General features: G+C 42.0%; 2 protein-coding genes across 3 annotated transcripts; one reads left to right on the forward strand and one right to left on the reverse strand.

Moving 5' to 3' along the window:
* Positions 1-731: 731 nt before the first annotated feature.
* Positions 732-22842, forward strand: GFM1 (G elongation factor mitochondrial 1). Of its 2 annotated transcripts, none has more exons than XM_027463905.3 (18): positions 732-875; positions 1306-1458; positions 2119-2251; positions 2468-2672; positions 3306-3422; positions 4011-4161; positions 8253-8407; positions 9489-9573; positions 10205-10342; positions 11027-11128; positions 11801-11857; positions 12256-12393; positions 13320-13402; positions 19336-19498; positions 20399-20543; positions 20908-21068; positions 21932-21985; positions 22448-22842. In XM_027463905.3, the coding sequence occupies exons 1-18, from the start codon at positions 825-827 to the stop codon at positions 22577-22579; spliced, it is 2223 nt and encodes a 740-aa protein (XP_027319706.1). In that variant the 5' UTR covers positions 732-824; the 3' UTR covers positions 22580-22842. The 2 variants fall into 2 exon arrangements, with proteins under 2 accessions (XP_027319706.1, XP_071898772.1); XM_072042671.1 differs by lacking the exon at positions 732-875 and adding an exon at positions 959-980.
* On the reverse strand, positions 13507-18996 carry LXN (latexin). Its single transcript, XM_027463908.3, has 6 exons — positions 18534-18996; positions 17830-17892; positions 17104-17278; positions 16435-16571; positions 14322-14384; positions 13507-13725 (listed from the first exon to the last, which is right to left on the reverse strand). Exons 1-6 carry the CDS (start codon positions 18825-18827, stop codon positions 13636-13638), a joined length of 822 nt encoding a protein of 273 aa, XP_027319709.3. The 5' UTR covers positions 18828-18996; the 3' UTR covers positions 13507-13635.
* Positions 22843-23945: the final 1103 nt, after the last annotated feature.

The following is a 23945-nucleotide window of genomic DNA, read 5'->3' on the forward strand; positions in this document are numbered from 1 at the left end:
CTTGAGTATTAGTATGTCATCACTTCTAACTGCTAGCATATGCATGCTCTTACCACATGCTCAATGCAGAGTAATTGCTTCTCTTTCAGGGTGGGGCTTAGCAGAGGGCAGCCATGCAGGGTAACTGCATCAGCTTCACATGCTGCCTTAAGCAGGGATGTTTTGTTTGTATCTATAATGCTGACTTAATTGGAGGTTGCTATTCCAGTAAAGCATTAAAGAGCAGTGAATGGGCACTTGTGCTCCAAGCATCTTCCTTGTGTGTTATAAACTTGTATTGTTGTTCTTCTGCCACTGAGCCCAGGTCTTTACTTTCTAATTAGTAAATGCTATTAGTGAATATACCTGTTAATAGTAATGCTGCATTTGATACTTCAACCTGTTGCATTGTTTTTGTAAAATCTGCTAATCCTCCACTACACTTACACTATTGCTGATACATGTTCAGACAGTGTCATTAGTAAACTTCAGTAGCATAATCCTTACCATAAAGGTCACTAATTAAAATACAAAATAAGATCAAGAAGCCCTTAAAGTCCAGCCCAGCAGGCCATGTCCGCTGTCCCTCAGCGGCCGTGAGGAGAGGCGCTGCTTGTCACAGTCCCCTGTGTGCACACATGACATGACCCCGGGCATGTTTCCTATCAGCAGCCCTTATTTTCATCTAATAGGAACCAATATCGTGTTTTGAGGGCGAGATGAGTTAGATTTATTTATTTTTTGAGGATTTTGCCTTTACATCCCAAAGCCCGGCGGCGCCCGACCCCGCATGCGCCGCGCTCCGGAAGCGCCGCGCTGAGGCGCTGAGGCGGCGGGTGGCAGCCATGCTGCGGGCGCTGCGGGCCGGGGCGGCGCGGGGCCGGCGGCAGCCGCAGGTAGCGGGGGGCGGGCGGGGGGCGGCCGCCATCGCGGCGGGGACCGGGGACAGCCCTGACAGGGCCCGGCTGAGGGGAGCGGGGCCTGCGCCGCGCCGTGACGGGGTGGGAGGGGCATTGGGGAAAAGAGGCAAAAAGTGGCAATTCTGGAAAAAAAAAAGAAAAAAGGGTGTCTGGCCGGGGCTGTGCTCGACCTGGAGAAGTCCCTCGTTAGGCTGAGGGCGCCCGTCAGTGGGAGGGAGGCTGGAGTCCGGCAAGGGGACAGGGATAAAGGGCAAGGCAGCGGCCCTGGCCTGGGGGCTGCCTGAGGGCTCTGCAGGGCTTCGGGGTGCTCAGAAAGGCCCCTGGGGGCAACTGAGAGCAGCAGGGTGACCATTTGGTCTGCATTTCATCTGTGCTTCCCTAAACCAGCAGCAATCCCCTTTTCCAGCTTCTCCTGAACGCCTGCAGGCACTGCTCCTCAGGCATCCTTCCCAATGAGCGGATCCGCAACATCGGCATCTCGGCCCACATCGACTCCGGGAAGACCACCTTGACGGAGCGAGTCCTCTTCTACACTGGCAGGATAGCACAAATGCACGAGGTCGGTTTTTGGGGGATGCCAGGGCAGAGTGGTGCTCTGTGGGCTGTGTGTTGGGTGCCAGCGCAGCGCTGCTGGGGCTCGTTCATCTGCAACCTACAGCGTGGGGTCAGGGAGCTGTGCCTGATGCACCCGGTGGCAGGCCGAGCTAGGAGAGGAGTCCTAAATTTAAATTTAAGAATAAATGGAGAAGAAGAGGATTGAATTATCCCTCATTTGCTGCAGTGTTCTCTCTCTTTCACAACACTTCAAATCATATTTTGAAACTTATTTCTTCCTATTTCTGGTAAATGCACCATGGGAGATGCACGTTTCTTTTAATACCATCAGAGATGGCTGTGAGAAACTGAGAGAACATAAGGATATAGTTTTTAGATTCAGATATATTAGCTTATTAAATTAACAGTGAAGCCTAATTTGTGGCAGATTTTTGATAACCTCTTTCAGGGTGATGATCAGGAGAGTAAAACACATTAGCTTAGTAGATGAAGCTGCAAAAAATCAAGCTTCTTTGCACTTCAGGAATTATAAATGGTTCTCTCATGTCTCCTTTTCATTGCTGTGTGAAGGATGATGCTCACTGTGTGAAAGATTGCTCCTGTTCCTGTAGAACTCCCAGTAAACTCTCTTGGACTAATTTTTTTAAATTTATTTATTACTAAGGTGAAAGGTAAGGATGGAGTTGGAGCTGTCATGGATTCAATGGAGCTAGAGCGACAACGTGGGATCACGATTCAGTCTGCAGCAACGTACACCATGTGGAAGGACACCAACATCAACATCATAGACACGCCAGGTAATGGCAGTTCTGAACACTGTAAGGTTGCTCTTCCTTTGTATATAAAAAAAGCGGTGCTGAATTTGTGCTCATTTAGTGATTGACCTTGAGATTCCTTATGTCTGGAGACTGATTTCATTGGATGTTGCTGTCTTCTGCAGCTGTGAGAAAACCATTACTATTTTTTATCATCTATGACTAACTTTTTGTTGGCTTTTTTTTATTGTTATTTAGGACACGTAGACTTCACAATTGAAGTAGAGAGGTCTTTGAGAGTTCTTGATGGAGCTATTCTGGTTCTCTGTGCTGTTGGAGGAGTTCAGTGCCAGACAATAACCGTGAACAGGCAAATGAAACGTTACGGCGTGCCGTTTGTAACATTCATCAATAAGCTGGACAGACAGGGCTCTAGTCCAGCCAGAGCAGTCCAGCAGTTGAGGTATCTATCGCTTTAACTTACCTGTGAAATAATTCTGAGCTATTCACGGAGCAGATTGATACTAAGAATATTGAAAAACATTCTCTTGTGGAGTCTGTAACCGCATTTTGGGAGATAATGCATGGCTTGAGGTTAAATGGGGAACTAGATGCAGAGCCACTTTAAAAACAGCATTTTAATTTTTCTTAGATGCTGGTGGGAAATGTCGTGTAGCTCGCAGCAGGGCAATGACACAAGGTTGGGCAGTTTCTGCTTCAAATACCAGAAGTTCCGCGTGCCTCTTACCTGCCACCTTTCTGTGCCAAACTTTTATCTGTGAGATACACATGTTAATGTGCAGCAAGGGAGAAGGAGCTCCCATAATCAAGTAATCAATCTGAAAGCTGTCTTTTGTGCTGCCTTTTTTCCCATGGAAGTTGCTCACTGGATCTGTTGGGATATAGAAGTCAGGCAGTTATTCATGGTAAAATGCAAATAGGCATTTTTCATCAGTATTGGTAGATTTTGGCACTGTTAAAAGAACAGAATATGGTGATACAGTGTAGGAATGGGATGTTGTTTAAAGACCATCTGGAGCGCATGAATGGAAGTGACTTTTTTCTTCAGCTAATCGATGTTTCCTCACTTTTTCAGATCCAAGTTAAAACACAATGCAGCTTTTGTTCAGATTCCAATCGGTCTGGAGGGAAACTTTAAAGGAGTTATAGATCTAATTGAAGAAAGAGCTATATATTTCGATGGTGCATTTGGGTAAGGTTTGAAACTTGCATATTTCTTGTTAATGAAGTGACTCTTCAGATGTGTAATAACTATAGTTTTTCTTCAGATATGAAGCCTGCTGTTTGGAGAGTTAGGGATGCAGCTTGTGCTAGGGCTGAGGTATCTTTCAGCCCACCAGATTACAGCAAAACGATTCTGCAGAGCCAGATTTAATGACTGGTAGCTTCAGCATGAATCTCTGGCGAACGGCAACAGTGTTCAGGGGTGGTAGCAGTGCTTGCCACCCAGAGAGATAGGAGACTTGCTTCATAACGGAGCAGATAGTGGAGATTTGGCAGGAGCTGACTGGGATGAAGATAAGATGTGGGTGAGCTTGTTGATCAGGTTGTCCTGCATCCCTGCAAACTCCTACCGTGAGTGGGAAGAACGCTTTCCTGCTAAAGCATCAAAGCATCAAAGATAGCAAGTTAATAACCCAAACATTTATTTATTTATTTTTTAATATCCATGCCAACAGTAAATTTTTCTTGGTCAGGCTGGTCGTCACAATGACTAGTGATGGAAAAGCTGCTTCGTGTGGTATCCCTCAGAGGGGCTGTATTATTTGTGTGTTTTTAGCCAGACTGTTCGGTACGATGAAATTCCAGCGGAGTTTAGAGCAGAGGCTGCAGATCGGCGTGGGGAGTTGATCGAGTGTGTTGCTAATTCGGATGATCAACTTGGAGAGCTGTTCTTGGAAGAAAAGATTCCTACAGCTGCTGACTTAAAGGTAACTTCATGGTGTTTCTTCTTAACGTCGTGTTCTTTCTGACTTTTTCCCTTCTCCCTAAAACGTTTCTTGAAGTCTTGAAGAAATCCTTCGCCTGAGCTCTGTAGGGCGTCACTTCCTGCAGGTGGACTTCCAGTCCAATCCCTATCAAAGGCCCATTCCAAATTTACTTTCTGATTGGGAAGTCTGAGGTTGTGGATGCCCCTTTGAGCCATTTGCTTGGCTCTAAGGTACATCTGCTTGTTTTTGCCATTCTGTTACCTACCTGCAGTGCAGCTATTGATGTCTGTGACTTACCCCGTATCCTGTAGTGAATCAGTTGTGAGATGCTCTAAGTCTTCCTGCACCTAGGAAATCCTGCCTCAGTTTGTATTTGTGTTGATGGCATCCATCGGGTAAAAGGAGCAGTACACTAGAAAGAAATCAGAATGACTTGACTTGGAGACTCCAGAGGAAACAAATCTAGGACAAAAAAAAGAATTTAAAAGAGAAGAAAATTAATTTCTTGAAAGATGCGGAAGGCTTGTACATGATTTATTTTATGAAATACTTTAAATACCAGGTGTCAAATATGCCAACACAGAGGGAAGCACACAGAAGTAATGAAGAACACCATTTTTCATACATCAGCTGGTGATAGACTGAAAATTGTTTGTTCCCAGGACAGTTTGGTATCAATGTTTTTTTCAAGTGCATGTCCACATAACAGAACGTGGTGGGGAAGCCCAGGAAGCCCAGCTGCTGCAGCTCTCCATTGTTTTGCAAGTCCTGCAGCAGTTTGCTCCTGGATGAGATCAGCTTACACTGTTCAGTGGAGGCTGGAGAGTAGACACAAACATGTTCTTGGCGATCTGCACGTCCTGTAGTGGATTGTTATGTGGATCACAGGCCCTTCCCTAAGGACTGCAGGTGAGCGGTGACTGTGGTGTTGGCTTTAGTCAGGACAGGTATAAACGCTTGGCTACCCCAGTCAGCAAAAGACAACCTGTACCACACACACATGGACTTAATTTTTCTGTGCTGTGAGCGTGAGGTGGCCTGAGGACAGTTTCCTTAGGGCACTGCTCACCAAGTTGGCATTCACCACGCAGCCCCGCGAGTGGGTGTGTAACTGAGGGCAGCAACGCGCAGCTGTTGGCACACAGCGAGTTGTTGGGTGTTGTGTCGTGACAGCCGGTAGCGTAAGGCAGCCATACGGAGGGCTGTATTGCAGGCATCATTCCAACGGGGTTGCTTTTTACCCTTTTAGCTGTGTTATGGCCATATAGATTGAGTTAATTCATGCTTGGTGCAGGTATTTGTGATTATTTGCCACCAGCTCTTGCTACCCTCAGAAGTTAACTTGAACAATAATCTTCTAGTGGCTGCTGTTAACAGTTATTAATCAGAGACTGAAGCTGCCACAGGGGATAAGTTGCTTAATGTGATAAATAAATTATAAAAAAAAAAGTGCTGTGTGAAGTGCCTGTAGCCATGGCAGAAGTGTTGCATGCAGACTGCTTTTCCAAAGGGAGCTGCTGGTGAAGTTCAAATCAGTTTTCTTTAGAGTGGCAGCGTGTCGCACAGAGCCTCACTGGGGGCCGAAGTCTGCCTGACGTGACACTCCTCACCTCCTTTTGCTTCTCCCTGCTGTAGCTGCAGGAGCCAAGCCGAGCTGAGACGTGGTAGGAGCAGGAGCTATTTCAGTGAGTGGAGCCCGCCAGGCCAGCTGGGCTCAGGTCAGGAGTGATCAGAGTGTTACTTTAAACAGAGCCATGACATTGAAGTCCTCTTCTGAGCATTTGTCTCCTTGGCAGTGCCTGCTTGCCTTTGTGCAGTAGTCTTTTTTCCTGGTAAGATTTGCACTGCTTGCTTTCCTGGAAGTTGCCCACTCTAGCTGGTGGGATCGGGGGGGCTGGCAGCTGCTCAGAGCTGGTGGGCATGGCAGGTCCCCCAGGAGTTATTCATTTGAATCTTCATGGCCGCTAAACTTTGATCATTTTTAACTTTGTAACAGACCTTGGGCTTGAGTTTAAAAAAACAAAACACAGCCCACACACCTTGTTTTGGCTGTCTGGGTGATTACTGGTGGTGAGGAGTAGGCAGGAATCTGTATATCCCCACTTGGCTCGAGGCGTAAAAGCAAAAGGCTTTTTTTCAGAAGTACCCCAAAAATGTAGCTCTTAGTGATACAACCATCCATTTAGCTATTCCAGTAATCAAATATTATTTTATGAAGCCTGAGCTGGTCATGTTTCAGGGCAGCCCGTCTCTCTTAGGTAAAGATAGAAATAGAACAGCAATTCTGGAGACCTGCAGGGATCAGCCCTCCACCTAGAGGAGGGACGGTACAGATGTGAGTACACCAGCACCGTGAGAGGTGACAGGCTTTGAGCAGCAAGCCATTTTTGATAGCTCCTGCTGGGATGAAAATCTGTTGCAAAACTGAATTTGCCTATTCAGCATGCATCTGCTTCCCACTTCTGAAAGCCAATTAATTACAGCTATAATGGCTCCAGCACTGCAGATGCAGGTTAATTCGTCCTAATACGTCCCCGAAGATGGATTTTCTTTCAGTGGCCAGCAGCCAAGTCTCCGCTGAAAATAATCTTTTGGTAGGAATGATGCTAAGTATCGCTCCTGGATGGCACAGTCCTAGCACACCGTGGTTGCTGCAGATCAGCTGGCTCGACATCGCCCGGTTTGCTGCCATCCGTAACGCTGCACTCAGGGAGCTGACGTGCCCCAGCTGCTCAGTGTGGCATCGGGGTACCAACAATCTCTGTAAGGAAATAAAAGGGCGCCTCCCCACCCCAAAGATAATTGTTGGTGAGGGTAAATTGCAGTCACGTTGCTTGATTTGAAAACACGTGGCCAAACAGAAGCACTGGGCATCAGCCCAGGGGTATTTGCAGCGTTGCAGTGTGTGAGAGCAGACAGGGGCTAAAGGAGCAGAAGTGCTGATGTAGGAACTTTTTCCTTGTATTATTTTTGTGAAATCATTAAATCAACAAATTGCAGGAAACATCTCATTCTCAAAAATATTTAAATAAAGGATACTCTGTTGGCTCTGTCAAAGGTTTTTGTTTTTTTCCATTGTCACTTTTGGCTCAGGTAGTCCACGTTGCGCTCTGGGTTAATGATAAAGATAGTTCAGCCTTCTCTCTTCAGGTTCTCTAAATAACTCCCAGCTTAGGTGATGCGATGAGCTATCTTAGTCTGTTAAGGAGAATCCATTTCTTTCCGTTTATCAGACAGCAGGAGCTGGTTTAGTTGGAGTGAGGCCGCCGTGTCCACGGGGAGGTGGCATCCTCTAGTGGCAGGGAGAGGTGAGGCCGAGGAAGCAGTCCTGGCTTCGGTAACTGGCTGGGGTTAGTTCCTTTCTGCTCACCTTTCCAAACCTTTACAGACAGCGATGGAAGCCATTCTGGAAGCTGTTGGTGCTCAGTTAAGCATCGCATGACATTGCAAAGCATGGGTGGAAGGCACTGGGCAAGCAGGAGGCTGGTGTGCAGTTAGGTTTTCGTTCTCAGCCACTTAGGAGATCCTGCAAGGATTCCACAACTTCAGCAACTGCAGGTGGATGTGAATAGGTTCTTCTGTTGTGATGTCAAAGCACTCCTCATGAAAAAATGATGATTCCTTGGGCATGACACTTAACCAAATACCTCTGCACTACCAAAATTTCTCTTTCAGCAGAATTTTCCATACTTTAGGGAAGCTGAAGCATCTCATCTTGCTTTCGCAAATACCCGTGTATTGTTTCCCAACGAAGTTAAATATGGGGAATGAGAGGCCTAAGACAGACTTGAAGAATCCCAATTTTATCGACATAGAATCAAGGAACTTTTTCTGAGTATTCTAGGGTTATCATTGTAGTTCTTAAGCATTATCGATTCTAAGTTAAACTTAAGTTGTTGGAGGGTGTGGGGGGCAATTCTCTTGCTCCTGTAGAGTATCAGTGAGCAAGGTGTGGTGGGAGGCTTTTGTGGGGGGGCTCCAGCAGATAGCCAATGTGGATGGAGGTGATGTCTGGAATGCTTCACATTGGTGCTGCATCAGACTCCCGGAGCTGTTGCAGAAGGCCAGTAATGCACTGATAATTTTTCCAGCTTGCAATCAGAAGAGCAACACTGAAAAAGTCATTTACCCCTGTACTTGTGGGAAGCGCTTTGAAGAACAAAGGAGTACAGCCACTGCTGGATGCTGTCTTAGAATACCTCCCAAATCCTTCGGAAGTGGAGAACTATGCTATTCTTAACCAGGGGTAAGTACATTCGTTAACCTACGGTGAGGTCTTAGAATAAGGTTTCAAAACAGTGCAGTATGTGGTGGGAAACTTCAGTGACAAAACACACGGTCATTTACTGTTTGCATTAATTAATGCAATTATCATTCTGCACCACATTCCAAAAGTAGGAGAGCTCACCTGTCATTTCAGGGTTGCTGTTTATACTTGTACCTCTAATGCGCACTAACTATTTTTCAAACGTAACATTTATATGCTGAGACAGCTCTTATAAATTAATGATAACCCTTGAAATCATGCCTACATTAGAGGGGAGAGCACATCTGAAATACGTTAACTGATGTTTTATTCATTCGGACGTGGCTGTTGAAGTAGATGTGCCATCACAATTAAGAAATATGAAACCCGACATCAGAGGCAGCAAGCGGCCCTTCACATTCCAGTCGTGGCTTGGGGGTGGTCATCAGGCTTTCTGAATGCCTTAGAGTTGTTCAGACACAATAAGAGCTAAACAGAAATGATGCCAATAAATACAGTTTATGGCTTTCTCCCAGCGGTCACCTGAATTTTTGAGTCCTGGCTGCTGCTGGGCCATTTCCTACATGTTAACATCTGCCTGCTAGGGTGGGCTGAAATGCCTAATGTGGCTTGTGGGCATTGGCAGAGGAGTTCTGCAGCATCCCTTCCCTGTGCTTCTGCATCCACATTGCAGTCTTACTACAAAGCTGCGGTTGCAAAGCCTCTAAGATTGGCGTGTTCAGCTGCTTTTAGGTCAACCACTGGTACACCCATTTCCTTTTATATGCTTTCTGTACCTGCCAGTACAGAGAAGTTAACCTGTGGCATGCAAGCTGCAATTCAGTGTATAGAATGTGCTCTTGTTTTGTGTTTTGGTGGATAATCCCCTTGCTGGCATTTACCAAAACCTTCCTGTCTTGTATGCACAAGAGTAGAACAACCCAGCATCTAAAGCTCTGCTATAAAGCTGTGAAACCAAGGGCCCTTGGGACTTTCCAAGACTGGACTTGTGTTAGAGGAGATTGCTGTGTTTTCTTCATAACATAAACTCCATTTCTATTCCTGTTTGTTTTTTTTTAAGGGATTCTGAGGACAAAGCCAAGTTCCTGCTGAAATCCACTCGAGACAATTCCCAGCCTTTTGTAGGCCTTGCTTTTAAACTAGAGGTAAGCTGTTTAATGTTTTTCTCTAATATAAAAAAAATATTAGAGAACAGTAGAAAACACGAACCCAGCTTCCAGCCATAATATCCACAAATGTATCAGACATTGCCAAATTTGGAAGTCTTAAAATGGATTCTGGGTCTCAAATACTTAACAGTTTTAAAACCTGAAAGTGTTTTTTTTGTTTGTTTGTTTTGAGGGGGAAGGTTGGCTTATTTCAAATACTTTCCGAGAAAAATTCAGGGTTTTTTTAAGTTGAAAATAATGGAGTATGAGAAAGACAAAAAGGAAAAAGTACAGTTTTAACCAAATGGGTTGCTTGCTGCCCAGAGAGTAGCAGTTCACATGAAAATCTGGAGTGTGGCTGACCAAATTATTAGCTAATGTGTGCCTCTGTTGGGAAGGCTCAGCACTGGCAAAAATGGTGAAGTAAAGGAAATAGCCAGTAAATGTCAAGTTCCTTTTCAGAGTCAAGTGAAAGCTGAGACAATGCTAAACAGAGTTTTGTTTACGTATCTAGTGTGTAAATTCAAAACAGAATCATTTGTTCAGTCAGAGCAGACCATACTTCACACAGTAGTTGTCTTGACTCCCAGAAGGATTATATTTCATTTTTAATGAATTTTGATTTCAGGCTGGCCGTTTCGGGCAGTTAACTTACCTTCGAGTTTATCAGGGGATGCTGAAGAAGTCTGATTATATTTATAACACTAGGACTGGGAAGAGAGTGCGTGTCCAAAGACTTGTCCGAATGCACTCAGACAACATGGAGGTGAGCGAGGGGCAGTCCAGGCACACGGGCTGCTTTTTGAGATACTCTCACTAAACACACTTCTCGCTTTTCAGGTATCTCTGAATGATGTGATAATGTCAAATTTCTGCTTTTGTTACTAATTCATATTTGCCTGTAGCATTTAGTGGATGTCTACAAGAAACTGAATGATCTTCAGTGTATTATTCCCACTGAAGTGGAAGAATCTTTGCCTGGGAAGCATTATAAGATGGCTTTGAGATGACAGCTAAAGAAAGCTAGCTGTGGTATTATCCCCATGTTCCATGCTTGTGGGAGAAGGGAAATAGGATTGGCAAAACATCCAGCAAAGTTTTCTTTCATGTGATTATTGAACACTATTCTTAAACTGAAAATTGATTCTCAAACTGCTGCAAATGCAACCCCTTCCTGTTTAAAATTCCTTAACTCCATAGCTGGATCATGACCACCTGTAAAAATGTTTTGTTGCTTGCTTTGCATCCTTACATTAAAGTAAGGTAGCAACCAATCTGAGATACACTTTTTGGACATTTGTTTTGAAGAAATGGATGGGGGGGAAAAAAAGGAGCTTAATGTTAGACTTTTAAACATTGTGTTTATATCTCTGCTTAAAACCAAATGTAATTTGTAATGTTAATATCTTTTTCAGTGTCCTCTAAACAGTAACTTTTTTTCTTTCTTAAGGATGTAAACGAAGTTTATGCAGGAGACATATGTGCGTTGTTTGGAATTGATTGTGCTAGTGGGGATACATTCACTGATAAAACAAGTACTGACATCTCCATGGTGAGTATGCCTCCTCACGTACAGCAATTTACTAGGATTTTGTTGTAAAAAGTTATAATCATCTGTCATGTTTAAATATTTTTTGATGTATTCACAACTGCAAATATTTTTGTGATGATTATACCTCAGGAAGGCTGTATATGTAGAAGTGTGGTACATTCAAGAGCTGCACATTCGTTTACTACACTTGACATCAAATCCACTATTGCAGTGTTATCAAACTGTTCAGGGCTGTCGGAAGCATTACCACATCATTTGCTGTCCATGGGTAACTGAATACTGAGAGGATGCTATTATCCCAAAACTACTGAGCTATGTATTTGTATACAGATGTAAAATATCACTTTTATTTATATGTACATTTACAAAATATGATGGGAAGCAGAGTCTTCAAAGTAGTGTGAATCCATACAGAGAACAGCTTGCCTCTAGGTAAGTTTTGGAAATGCTGTGGTTGGCAGTATGGCATTTATTAAGTCATAGCTTTGTAGCAGTCCTGAGGAGAGTTACATAATTTTGTTGCACTTACACGATGATATTAGACGCAGGTTGATACGTAAAGCAGTCATCTGTTTGTGACCCAGAGTTCTTGTGATCCACATTTTCTGGAGAAGTTGCATCACTAGGTGTAGCAAAACCTGATTGCGTGATCTCGTCCTTTATCACTTGCAGGAGTCCATACACATCCCTGATCCTGTTATTTCAGTAGCTATGAAGCCTTCCAACAAGGTAAGAACCTGTGCATCAACCTTCTTCTGACCGAGTGGCCTTCTTTCTGCTGCTTTTATTACTTTGTGCTGGTTAGCAGTCAAATCTGAAATCGTGTAGACTAAGGTGAGCATTGTTGTGAAATGTTATTGTGAAAGTACTTAAGAACAAAATCACGTTATCTGAATAATGTGTTAGATAATATTACTTAACCCTAAAGAACATGTGTGTTTTGAGCTAGGTAAACATAGACTTCAAATAACTGGAGAAATAAATGCAGCTCTAAGTGGGTGGCTGTTTCAGAAAATAACTTAATGAGAGTAGAGGTGCTAAGCAGTTGACAAGAAAATTTCAAGTTTCTTTGTGTGACTTCTGGACATTCAGTTAATATTTCCTTTGCACGTGTAATTGTTTTTTAGAACGACCTTGATAAATTTTCAAAAGGCTTGAGCCGCTTTTCAAGGGAAGATCCCACCTTTAGAATCCATTTTGATGATGAGAGCAAAGAGACCATTGTTTCTGGAATGGGAGAACTGCACTTGGAAATCTATGCCCAGGTAATTTGGAAAGCAGAATCCATGGAGGCTACTTCAGACTATTTTGCCAACCAAGAATTCTCCTTCCTTTCTGGCAGAGACATGGCATTGCTATACAAAAGTTTATCTGCAGGTAGGATAATCAATGCCAGTCTTTAGGCCTGATTTTGGAATTGAGTACTTTAGGTCTCTTCATATTTGCAGGATTCTCTGCAGGTGCACAACTAAACTTAAAATCACAGTTCTCACGTGACAGCTATTTTGAGGTTTTCCTAGCAGAAAGTACCACTGCATCAATGTGACCACTAGTAGCTGCTCAGGGAAGTGCTCAACTTCTTAGTCAACTTTTGAAGACTCTTCCTCTCTAGTGGTTCTACTTTGAAGGCTTATTATCTATTTAAATGAAATTTCTGTGTAGAATATTTTCACTTTTTTTGCTTCAAAGACATAAAAATTTTGTATTAAGCACTATACTTTACTTTAGCAGCCTTTGCTTATAATGAATTTTACTGTTAATTATTTCCTACAAGGAGAGAGAAATATTCTGCTTCCATTCTTTTAAAGGTATCATTCCATAATTAGAGATGATGCAGGCAGGAGGGAACAGTTACTTGCAATGATTTATTTGTTTCTTTCAAGTTGATATCTGTTCTGGATTTTAGTTTAAATACAGCAGATGTATCTGAAATGTTGAAAGATTGAAGAAAAGATGGCTTTTGTTTTGGAAAATTTAAACTTGAATAAATAATCACATGGTTGCTTTTCCCTGTGTAAAGCTATACAGCCTCTAAACATGATTGACTGCAGAATGACAGTAAATAATTTTTAACACTGCTAAACTGGTTAGCCCTGATCAAATTTCTTATTTCAAACAGATTTGTAATAAAATTATATTGCCATGGTGTAGGTACTCTATTTCATTCTTTCTTTTTTTTTTTTTCCTGCAGAGAATGGAAAGAGAATATGGTTGCCCTTGCACCATGGGAAAGCCAAAAGTTGCTTTCAGAGAGAACATATCTGCACCTGTGCCGTAAGTATTCTTTTAGCAACAATGGAGTTTTTTTTGTTTGTTTTGACATAGAATTTGACTACAGTAGAGAAAGTGCCAGATCAAAACACAACAGAGGGGGAAAATGTTTGAAAAAAGGTTCTTTATTCGTACCTTGATTGTTTGTCCACCCCACCAATTTATATTCCCCCCCTTGAAATGCCTGTGGTAGCATCTGAGCTTCTCCCATTGCTGTATCAGATGCTGCAGTTGTCCTATACATGTTTTGGCTGACGGCTGTTCTGTGTTACTTCAATGCCATGCTGCGGATGCCAAAGAACTGTCATTTGCCAGGGAATAATCTCCTGTGGGTATAAAGTAAAAATGCGAGAAGTGAGAAGGTTTTTCTTTGAACAATACTGAACTGGCACTGACTGCTCTTACAGCCATACGTGGGCTGGCTTTAACTAGGCTGATCCTGCACCAGTAACAGTTCAGGTTAAGATGCACAACACACAGTCCTGTTGAATTGTTCAAGTGTTTTAAGTTCTCCTGCAGGAGCAGTGTTCACAGCTCCAGCTAGGATGCAGTTAAGCAGTCCAGGATGCTGGCAGCTTCTTCTTCCCTTTATCCCTTGCCAGTTTGCCCATAGTATTTCCCAAGAGGAGAGAGCTGTGAATGACCACTTTATTGAACCTCTGCCATTTGCTAAAAACACTGGGAAATCAGTTTAAAATTAGTCTCCCAACACAAATTAGAGACCTGTTGTCTCCTGCCTGCTCAGGGACAGATGCAGATAATGCTGAGACAGATGGGTGGTCATTGCCCTAACCTCACCCATTTCACCAGCTGGACTGCCGGCACCAAATCTGTGAGAACCTCACCATCTGCATGTCTAAGCTGGACATCATACAGCTGGCAGCCTTCAAAACAGAAAAGCTTTTTAGAAATAAGACTTTACCTGGGACACGTTTTCATGAAGTAGGATCATGTAGTCGAATTCAAGATACTCATCACTTCTTTTCTGGAAAAATAAGATGAAAAGGGCTGAACTTAAGACTTCCCCCTTCCTTAAAAGTAGTGAATCAGTTTGTTTTGGTTATAATAAGAAGTCTCTGATACACTTCCGATGAAACTGGCTGCTCATGTTAATGAATAAATCAGATGTAGCTTAGTCATTATAACAAAACAATGTTTTGTTTGTGAACTCTAAAAATCTCATTTGAGACTGTAGATAACATTTAAAACCATGCTAATTCCTCCTTTAAAGAAGCTAGACACATCATAACTTTAGGAACTTATTTGGAAAGGGAATAGCTGATTCTACAAGGTGTCAGTTTAGCTTGAAAATTTGTGAATAAAATTGTCAACAGAGTAAGATTTCCAAGCCACTCCAAATGCTTTATAATGGGTAGGAAGTTATCAGTGTGTGAACAACAGAATACCTACTGACCTTTGAAACATGTTCTTTACATAACTACTCATCAGGCAGGAGGAACAAAATTACTAGAGAAAGATTACAGCAGGTTTAATAGTCTTCCGTCTTCCTTATCCTTAAATTCACCTGGTTTGTTAAAGAGGGCTTTAAAACCTTGCACATGGGTAGCCATGCGCCATCTGTGAACTACTTTAAGGTAGCCATCAGAGGGAGCAAATTGTTAACAAATCCTGCTTCCAAAATGAGTTTCTGCATTGCCTTCACACCTAAAACTTCATGAGAATTCACTGGCTGTACTGGGTGGCCAAATATTTGGGCTCTGAAAGTCTTTCTTTTCAGAAGAAAACCCAATCTAAAAATCTAAACAGGATTTCAGTCTGAACATTCAATCTAAACATTTTCAATCTGAAAATCTAAACAGGAAGTCCTCTTTTTCAGATCTAGTGTACATACTAAATTTAAAGTTGACCATCACTTCAGGATTGTAACTTTTCTGAAAACAGGTTGCCTTTCCAGGTAAAATGCCTTCAAGGCTTGTTGATGATGGCAGCTGTTGACTCAATTTGAGTAGCTGTATTAAGATTTGACAGTTGTATTTATTTCTGAGTTTAGGGTAGATTTCTGAGCTTAGCTGCTCAGGATTAACACAGTACTTGCAATCACTCAAAATATAGTGAAATTATAAAACATTTAATTCTGAGTATTCTGTTCCCTCGCTGTCTTATGACATGTTTTCCTGAATGCAGTTTCCATATCATAAACTTAGTTGCTGCATATCATGCTGATACGAGTCTAGGAGCAATGCTTCAATTGAACTGAACTATAAACATTGGGGAGAAAGCTAACCCTGAGGAAAGTGTTACAGAAATTGTTAAATGGGTCATTTAACTCTTTTAAAAAAAAAAAAAAAAAAAAAAAAAGCTTTTCTGCAATACGAATGTCTCAACAAAAAAATAATTTATTCTACTCCCCCCAAGTAAAAACCAGCATTACTAAGAAGTTTGGGGAAAAAAAAATAAAAAGTTGTGTGGACTTAAATCAGTATTTAAATCAGTATTTTCTTTCTTGATTAGCATTTGAACTAGCAAATGGATAGAGACTGGAACAGTATAAACAAAAAGCGATGTAGATTGTATTTTATTGAAGTTGAGATGCAGCCCATTGCTGCTTGTCTAGATCTTGGTACTGCAGAGATGTCAAGCAGTGTTATGGTGACTGATTGCTAGATCATGATGTAAATCAAGAATATTCCAATGCCTGTTATGCAGGTGCAGGATTACTGGCAGATCAGCCTACACTACAGATGAAAGGCAGGAAAGTAATATAAAACTGTAATCAAAGGGATGACCCCTAAGTGGAAAGGAAATTTTTATTTTAACTAAATAACCATAGAATACTGCTCTCACAGGAAAACTGCTTCTAAAAGCAAAATTCAGGAAGAGAAGAAGTAGACTGAATAAACAGGCAGCTAAAACATAAAGCTTAAACACTGGCTTAAAAATGAACCAGACCAAGAAGTTGAGACACAGTTGAGGTTTCTTGCTTAAGAACTTTGCCTCAGCTGTACTTTAGTACATGCCACAATTGTTTAGCTCCTGAATATTTTATTTCTTGCAGGGCATTGATGGTAACTTACCACTTGCTTCACGTGCTTTATTTGGGCAAGCTGGTACTTAGTATTTTCATTTGAGTTCTTCCATATCACATAGCCAGAGGCAGCCCAGGCTAGCGCTCTGATGGGCTCCATTTCTGGGGGCACATTGCCGTAACTGTCTGGGAAACAAAGCAAAAAATATACATTAAGTAAAATTCATGGAGTCGCAGTCGTTAATGGGATGATACAGCTTAGTAGACAGGGTCTGGTGCTAAAACTCAGGGGACCTGGCTGATGTTTCTTGCTGTTACAGACCTATACGATCTTAGAATAGCCGCTATACCACTCCTCTGCCCCACTTCTTCCTCTTAACACACATTCTGTAAGGCCTTCAAGGCAGGGGTTGCTCTGCAGTAAGCACAGACCAGAGTAGTGCAGTTGGGGCACCTGGTGTGCTACCAGGAACAGAAAGAAGAGGTTAAGAGGAAGCAGAGGGTTTTCAAGGAGCAGTCACATGCAAATCACAATTCAGCAAGGAAAGTGCAGAAGCGTGTATTCAGAGAAGGGCCAACAGCCCGATCCCCCTGCTCCCAGCTCCTATGGTAGGGGCTCCCACATGGATCACAGACCACCACCATGTTAGCTCAGGTTTGCTTCTGGCCATGGAACACATTCTCTTGCTTCTTTCTCACACAGGTCCCTTCTTTGTACCTGGTATGTTCTCTGCCACAAGCTCGTTTTTCAGGCTCTTGATTTGATTGTAGAACAGGTTATCCGCTTCATCTGTGTTCTTAAGTTCACCTTCAATTGTAAATTGCACATCTGGAGCAGCGTTTTTGTTGCCCAGATGATAAAGAACCTCAGCAGTGCAGTTAACAGTACTGTCCTGTTACGGAGTTAATTAAGGTATTAATACTTGATTAAATGCATGTATAATGTTGGTAATTTGCACTTTTAAATTTATTTTTTTATTTTCTTAGGGTATGGCCCGCAGAGATTTGTGATTATTTAAGACAAGGTTACATTTGTAACAAGGTTACATTTGTAGCATTTCTGTGAATATACTTTAAAGGCACTTTCCCTTCTGTAGAGATCTCAAATGCAGTGTTTGTGGTGCAGAATGTCACTCCTGTTACTTAGTTGGAGTCATGGGTTTGTATCCGTTTGAAATTGAATGACATTGTAATGTGTTTGTCATTTCCCTCAATTTGGTGTCACAGCAGTAAGCATCAGATACTCACCGCTTGTATGGTGTAGGAAGTGGTGATTCCCATTTTTATTAAAAGGGAATCACCCTTTTCAGTTTTAAAATCTTAAACACAATCCCCAGCTGTTACGGTCGGCTAGGATCAGCAGCGTGAAGTTTTGGCTGTTCAGTACACATCACTAGTGCCAAATTCTGCCCAAAAGGTGTTAACGAAGTAAATCCAAACTCACTTTCTCAAAGATGTCTTCTAACACGAATTCCAGGTGGTATTTATGCCCGACACCATCAATATCCTAAATAAGGAGAACATTAAGAATATTTATTTTGTATAATGCTGAATTTCTTTGCATTCTGGAGAAGCTTCTCCAGAAGTTACAGAAGTTACTCTGTAATATGCATACAGAGCTCAGCTATTCTTTTTTTTTTTTTTTTTTCCAGCTGTTACTGAGATTGCTCGTTCAACACGCACGTGGCACAGAGCTTGATTAGTGCCACCTCTTCCCTTCCCAGTCTTGCACGCTGGTATCCCAGCATGGTTCTGCCCTATACCACATACTGCCTGGTTAAACTCTGACACACGAACCTTACTTGGTTCCTTATACTGCCCACATTTTGCACTTTGTTAGGAATTGCATTAAGTCTTTTTACAGAACCAGCTATCCAGTTAATCAAGCAGGTTAACTTTGCTAAAACACGGTTCTAGCAGGCTTAGGGGCACATCACCCCCTCTGTGGTGAATTTTGTCTCCCTCACAGCATCAAAGAGCATCCTCCCCCTGAGTGCGTGTGCTGTGGGGGTCCTTAATTAAACACCATCTGCCTGCAGAAGGGCAGACACAGCATTAGCAGCGTCAAACCAGCGTCTGTTCCTCAGCCCCAGGCAGCGCTGCCTCAGGGTGCCCGCAGCCCCCTCAGGCCCCGCGGCCGAGCCTCACCTGGCGGCGGGCGCGCCTCAGGGCCCTCAGCGCCGGGCCGCGCCCGGGGGTCCCGCGGTGCCAGGCGATGAAGGCCGCGGCCAGCGCCGCCGCCCGGCCGGGGAGGCTGTGGCTGGGAGGCAGCTCCAACACCGGGCTCGGACCCTGAGACATGGGGCTGGGGGGTCCTGGGGGGCGAGGAGGGCGGCCCGGCTCGACAGGGCTGTCCCCGGCTCGGCAGCAGGAAGCGGCGGTGTGGGGAGGAGCCGTCACGGAGCCCTCCTCCTCCTCCTCCTCTTTTCCCTCCCCTAACATCCTGAAACCACACAGCCAGGTGTGATAGAGGGTTGAATGTCTCAAAAAACCGAAATCCTTCTAGTTTCCTTAAAAAAAGAAAAGTATCCAACAGTTGTTTGGTGTTTTTTCCCCCCAGTCACCCTTTCCCACTACCATCAAAGTACTTGGTGGGAGGGTCCTGCGGGTTCGTGTGGGAATAAGAGCTTGTGATTCAGGCAGGCAACGAGCCTGAAGGTAATCAGGCATTATTAGCGTTGCTTACCATATACAGAAGCGTTTTGAGTTGTTAAATCACTGCAGGCTTGTAGGTTCCAGCTTGCAAGATGAAGAAACGTGTTGCTCCTCCTTTGAGCACTGGAATATTCTCAGCTGTTGTTTTCAGCCACACAGCTTTTAGTCTTCTTGATTAACTAAACGGAGTGAAGCAAAATGCACAACAGGGACTTCTTCCTTATGAAACCGTAGTTAGAGCACAATTTCTGTAATGAATAACATAGCGTTCTGTGGGGTTTTTGCTTGGGTTTAGGTTTGAATATACACACAAGAAACAGACTGGTGGAGCAGGCCAGTACGGCAAAGTTATAGGATTCCTTGAGCCCCTGGATCCTGAAGACTACACAAAATTAGAATTTGAAGACAGAACTATTGGCACAAATATTCCAAAACAATTTGTGCCCGCTGTTGAAAAGGTACAAAGCAATTTGTGTATGTCTGTGATATAAGAAATACTGATTCTTGTGTGGTTTTTTTTTGCAGTAGTCTGTTAACATTTACTATGACTGTCTTGCCCCAGGCAAGGAGACTTTTCCCATTATTTCAGTGGAAGCAGAATCAAATTTCTATGTTTTTGCTTAATATCTTACATTCCTAACTTTTCCACTTAATTTAGAAGCTGCTGTTTGTTTTCTTTGGTAGTGTGTGCTTGCTCTATTTCTATAGCAGTGACTTAGTATGAAAGCTAGACTTGCTTTTCTGACAGTAAAACAAGCCTCCTTCTGATGATCCTGCTTTTTAATTTCCATGTTCTGCTTCCGATTGTGACCACATAATTCTTATCCTTGATTCTGAAACATGCAACTTTTTTGTGATTTCTCTGAGACCAAAAGTTAATTTAATGCGTCAGTTACCAACTATTTCTTTTTTTTTTTTTCACCACTTCTATGGGCTTCTTCTGTTTGTGTAACTGTATAATTTATCATATAAAACTTTAATACTTTTCTCTCTATCTTCTCATAATCTTTGAAATCATTAATCAAACTAAAAGAATTCTTTCATTATTCCATGATGTGACACTTCAAGATTTTTTCGAAGTCCTAGAAAAAAACACACAGTTTCAAGAGAACCTTGTTTTTCAATCCAATAGTTGAAGTAGTTATTTTCCACATAAAGCATTCTTTCACTCTTTGATCATACAGCCCCTTAACAAAACAAAGTCCCGAGTACGTTCCTTTTCCTTGTCTTCTATTGTATTACATTATTTCTGTTTTTAAGGTGACCAAATTTAGTGTCTTTTATAGGCCGTTGTTAATAGCAATCTTTTTAAAGCTTAATCTCAGTCTGAAAACTAACTTTAAGATGTTACTTGACAGGGATTCCGAGACGCATGTGAAAAAGGTTTAACGTCAGGGCACAAGATATCTGGAGTCCGATTTGTCTTAGAAGATGGTGCACATCACATGGTGGACTCCAATGAGTTCTCTTTCATCAGAGCAGGAGAAGGAGCCCTAAAGCAAGGTATAGAACTAGCAGTCTGAATGTGTAGTCCTACTGGCTTCTTTATTGTTGGAGCAAATTTTAACATCATTTCTTCAGGGTGGTTTCTCGCCTGGTATATCCATACGTATATTCAAAGTTTGGCTGGTTGTGTAGAGCAGAATATGTGCAAGAATTCATAGAAATGTTGAGGAAGACAGACTAATCTTATAATTGTCTGAAAGAGGCCTTTTTTCCTAGATTAGATTAAAGAAACACCAAAAACTTCATATTTATTGGGGTAAAAAAATTAAAACATTCTACCAAACTATCAAATGCATCAAAATGTGCTATCAAACTATGTGCCTGCCAGCACAGAGTGTATTTCATGTTCTTTTCACTCCAGCTATGGAAAATGCCACTGTGCGTATACTTGAGCCCATTATGGCAGTGGAGGTGATGGCGCCCACGGAGTTCCAGGGAACTGTGATAGCTGGAATTAATCGCCGGCATGGAGTCATCACAGGGCAAGACGGCTTGGAGGGTTACTTTACTCTCTATGCTGAGGTATGTGCTGGTAGTTGCTTCCTGACCCTTTTTTCTCCTCTGTTGCCTTTTGACTCTGTTACTGGTTTTCTTACTGCTAGAATTTTAAACATTTTAGTCAAGTTACTCAGCGGATAAGCTTATCATGAATTTTCCATTTGTGGAAGCGTATTGTGCAGTATTAGTGAACCTATTGTAAACCCATCCTGCTTCAGAGAAGCATATTTATTACCCTAAAATCATGTGGTGTCAGAGAAAGGAACAGAACTTGATTTTGTCAAGACTGGCTGGCTGTGCTACCTTGGAGTGAAACAAATCTGTGCAGCAGTACTGATGCAGAGTTAAGGGGGATGTTTCTGGCAGCTGTCTTCCTTCAGCTGATAACTGCATTAACTGTAATAATTGCAGATAAGAGCAAAGGATTTTTCTTCACACCTTTCATGTCCCTTATAAAATGTATTTGTTCTCATGTTAGATCATACGAAATGTACATCTAACAGTGGTGGTAGGGTAAATCCTCAGCAAAGTTTTATGTAATGACAAACCATACTGTGCATTGCTTCTGCTGCATAAACAGTATTTAGAGCTGCAGCCTTTGATGTTTCAAGCATCATGATATCTTGCTAGGTGATGCAGGTTACTGAATTTGGCATGCTCCAGTATCTGGTGCATTCAAACAGAGATTTGGGGGATTTTCAGCTGAATATACAGTGTGAATATACATTAGTTGAAATAAGAGGTATTTACGAAAGCAGATAATAAAATCAGTACTGTTTATAAAGCACGCCAGATTTTTTGTAGCATAATTGAGATTAGTTGGATGATAACCAAAAGTAGAAGGAAAAATATTGTGTTCCTACAAGAATAATATGCTTGGATTTTAGGTGCCACTGAATGATATGTTTGGATACGCCACTGAGCTGCGGTCTTGCACAGAGGTAAGTACTCTCAGAATTTTTTGATAAAAGACTTATTTCTATGAATCAAGTGTGCTAATTTGCATCAGCATTGGCATAATACATGCAGCAGTAAAAGTGATAAAAATGGAAACACAAATAAAGAATAGGAAAATAACATTGGAACTATTACAGTTACTTTAACTGTTTCTGAATGAACATAGCTATCACTAGCTGAATCATATTCAGACAAAAAATCCCTGCATACTTTGGGGAGGGAAGACATTCAGAATTGTAAATAATACAAAGCAACAGTATCAAAAAAACAATGTTCAGATGCTTTTTATTTTTGTATCTTATACCTACATGCCTCAGCACATAGTGCTCCTATACTTCGCTAAGTTTTTGCTGCATGTTATTTCACAGATTTGGGTGAGGCCTACAGCTACGTAAGGCTACTTGTTTAGCATCTTAACTTTGACTATTTTCTTTCCAACCCTCCAGGGAAAGGGTGAATATACAATGGAATACAGTAAATACCAACCATGTTTGCCCAGTACTCAAGAAGAAATAATTAACAAATACCTCGAAGCAACGGGACGACTTCCTGCGAAAAAGGGCAAAGCGAAGAGCTGACTTTTTTTCCTCTTGAGTACATTGAACAGTTTTTCACAATCTTCTCAAAAAGCGTGGTTGCCCAAGCCATACAAGCAGTCAATCCTGGCTGGATAAGTGCACGCTTCAGTGGGACTTGGACTTGTAATTTCATCACAATATCCTTCCTTTGTGGTATGCTCAGAAGTCTCACCAGGAGATTACAGCTGAATTGTTCAGATGTAAATGCTGCTCGTTAACAAAATACACAAATATTATAACATTAATAATAATTTGTCTTGAAATTTGTCTCAATCCATTTTATTAAATAATTTTATTTTTTTAATTGATAAACCATTGTTTTGTAAGTGGGTGAGTTACTATTTCTCTGTCTTTGAAAGTTTAAAATTTTTAGGTTAGCAGGCTAAATATTAACTCTGGATAGACGTGGAGGATGAATTGTCATCCAATACCGAGTATTTTTCATGTAAGTGCCCCAAGCACAGATCCTTTGCTCCTGCAGTCCACTTACAGCATACAGTCCAGAGGAATGCCAGTATTTCTTCCTTATTCTCCAGAAACAGTGCAAAGAGTCCCCAAAGTCATGGCAAATTGACCAAGGTCATCTGTCAGTGCTGCTTGCTTATCACCAGATCTGCTTATCACTTATGGTACATGGCATTTGGAAAGAGTTGACAAGAACGTACATACAAGTTAACTCTTCCCAAAACTTGAGCAATATGTTTTTATTTTATATGTTTGCTTTCTTGGCTCCTTTTCAGAAAGCCAAAGAAGAGATTCCTTTTTTTAGAATCTTTCAGTCAGGAGAGCGTGTCGCTGATGATGCTTAGCTTGGTAATCAGTTGATGAGATCTTGCTTACTCGTAAAGAAGAGATAAAACACGGATGTTAGAAATAGGTGAGAAAAAGAAGATGCCATTTTCATTTATTTATTACCAGAAGATCCACTCTGGATTTTGTTTGCGTGCTCCTTCTTCCTGACCTACTCAGCTTAACAGCATTTTTGCAGATTTCCAGTAAACAGAGGAGGAAGTTCCAGTTCAAAACCAACTACATTCCTGGCACAGGATCGTGGTTGATGTTTACCAGACACAGAACTGCAATGGCTGGGCTTCTTTTCCTCAGCATTCACAGAAAGACGGTGAAAATTACTCATTTTAAACTTGGAATGCGTACAGTGTCAGAGATTTGTCGGTGGCATGTAAATGCTAACTCAGTGCAGGCATACTGTTGTATGTAAGTATGGTGTTGCTTTGGGCCAAATCCTTCTTGATTCCCTTACATCCGTAGCTTTTATTTTTGTGAAAACGTTCAGCTGGAACGAGTTTCAAGAAAAGCCCTGCAGGTTCTCTGACGTGGAGATTTCCTTAAATAAGCAAATGTTATA

Source organism: Anas platyrhynchos, chromosome 9, assembly GCF_047663525.1.
Source record: "Anas platyrhynchos isolate ZD024472 breed Pekin duck chromosome 9, IASCAAS_PekinDuck_T2T, whole genome shotgun sequence".
Classification (NCBI taxonomy): domain Eukaryota; kingdom Metazoa; phylum Chordata; class Aves; order Anseriformes; family Anatidae; genus Anas; species Anas platyrhynchos.

Coding starts and splice junctions, on each gene's coding strand:
- GFM1 (XM_027463905.3), top strand. CDS start 825: ATGCTGCGGGCGCTGCGGGCCGGGGCGGCGCGGGGCCGGCGGCAGCCG. Junction 3,423..4,010: donor TATTTCGATGGTGCATTTGG/GTAAGGTTTGAA, acceptor GTGTGTTTTTAG/CCAGACTGTTCGGTACGATG. Junction 20,544..20,907: donor AGAAGGAGCCCTAAAGCAAG/GTATAGAACTAG, acceptor TTTTCACTCCAG/CTATGGAAAATGCCACTGTG.
- LXN (XM_027463908.3), bottom strand. CDS start 18,827: ATGTTAGGGGAGGGAAAAGAGGAGGAGGAGGAGGAGGGCTCCGTGACG. Junction 17,893..18,533: donor TGAGGCGCGCCCGCCGCCAG/GTGAGGCTCGGC, acceptor CTCCTTATTTAG/GATATTGATGGTGTCGGGCA. Junction 14,385..16,434: donor TAAAGCACGTGAAGCAAGTG/GTAAGTTACCAT, acceptor TTATTTTTCCAG/AAAAGAAGTGATGAGTATCT.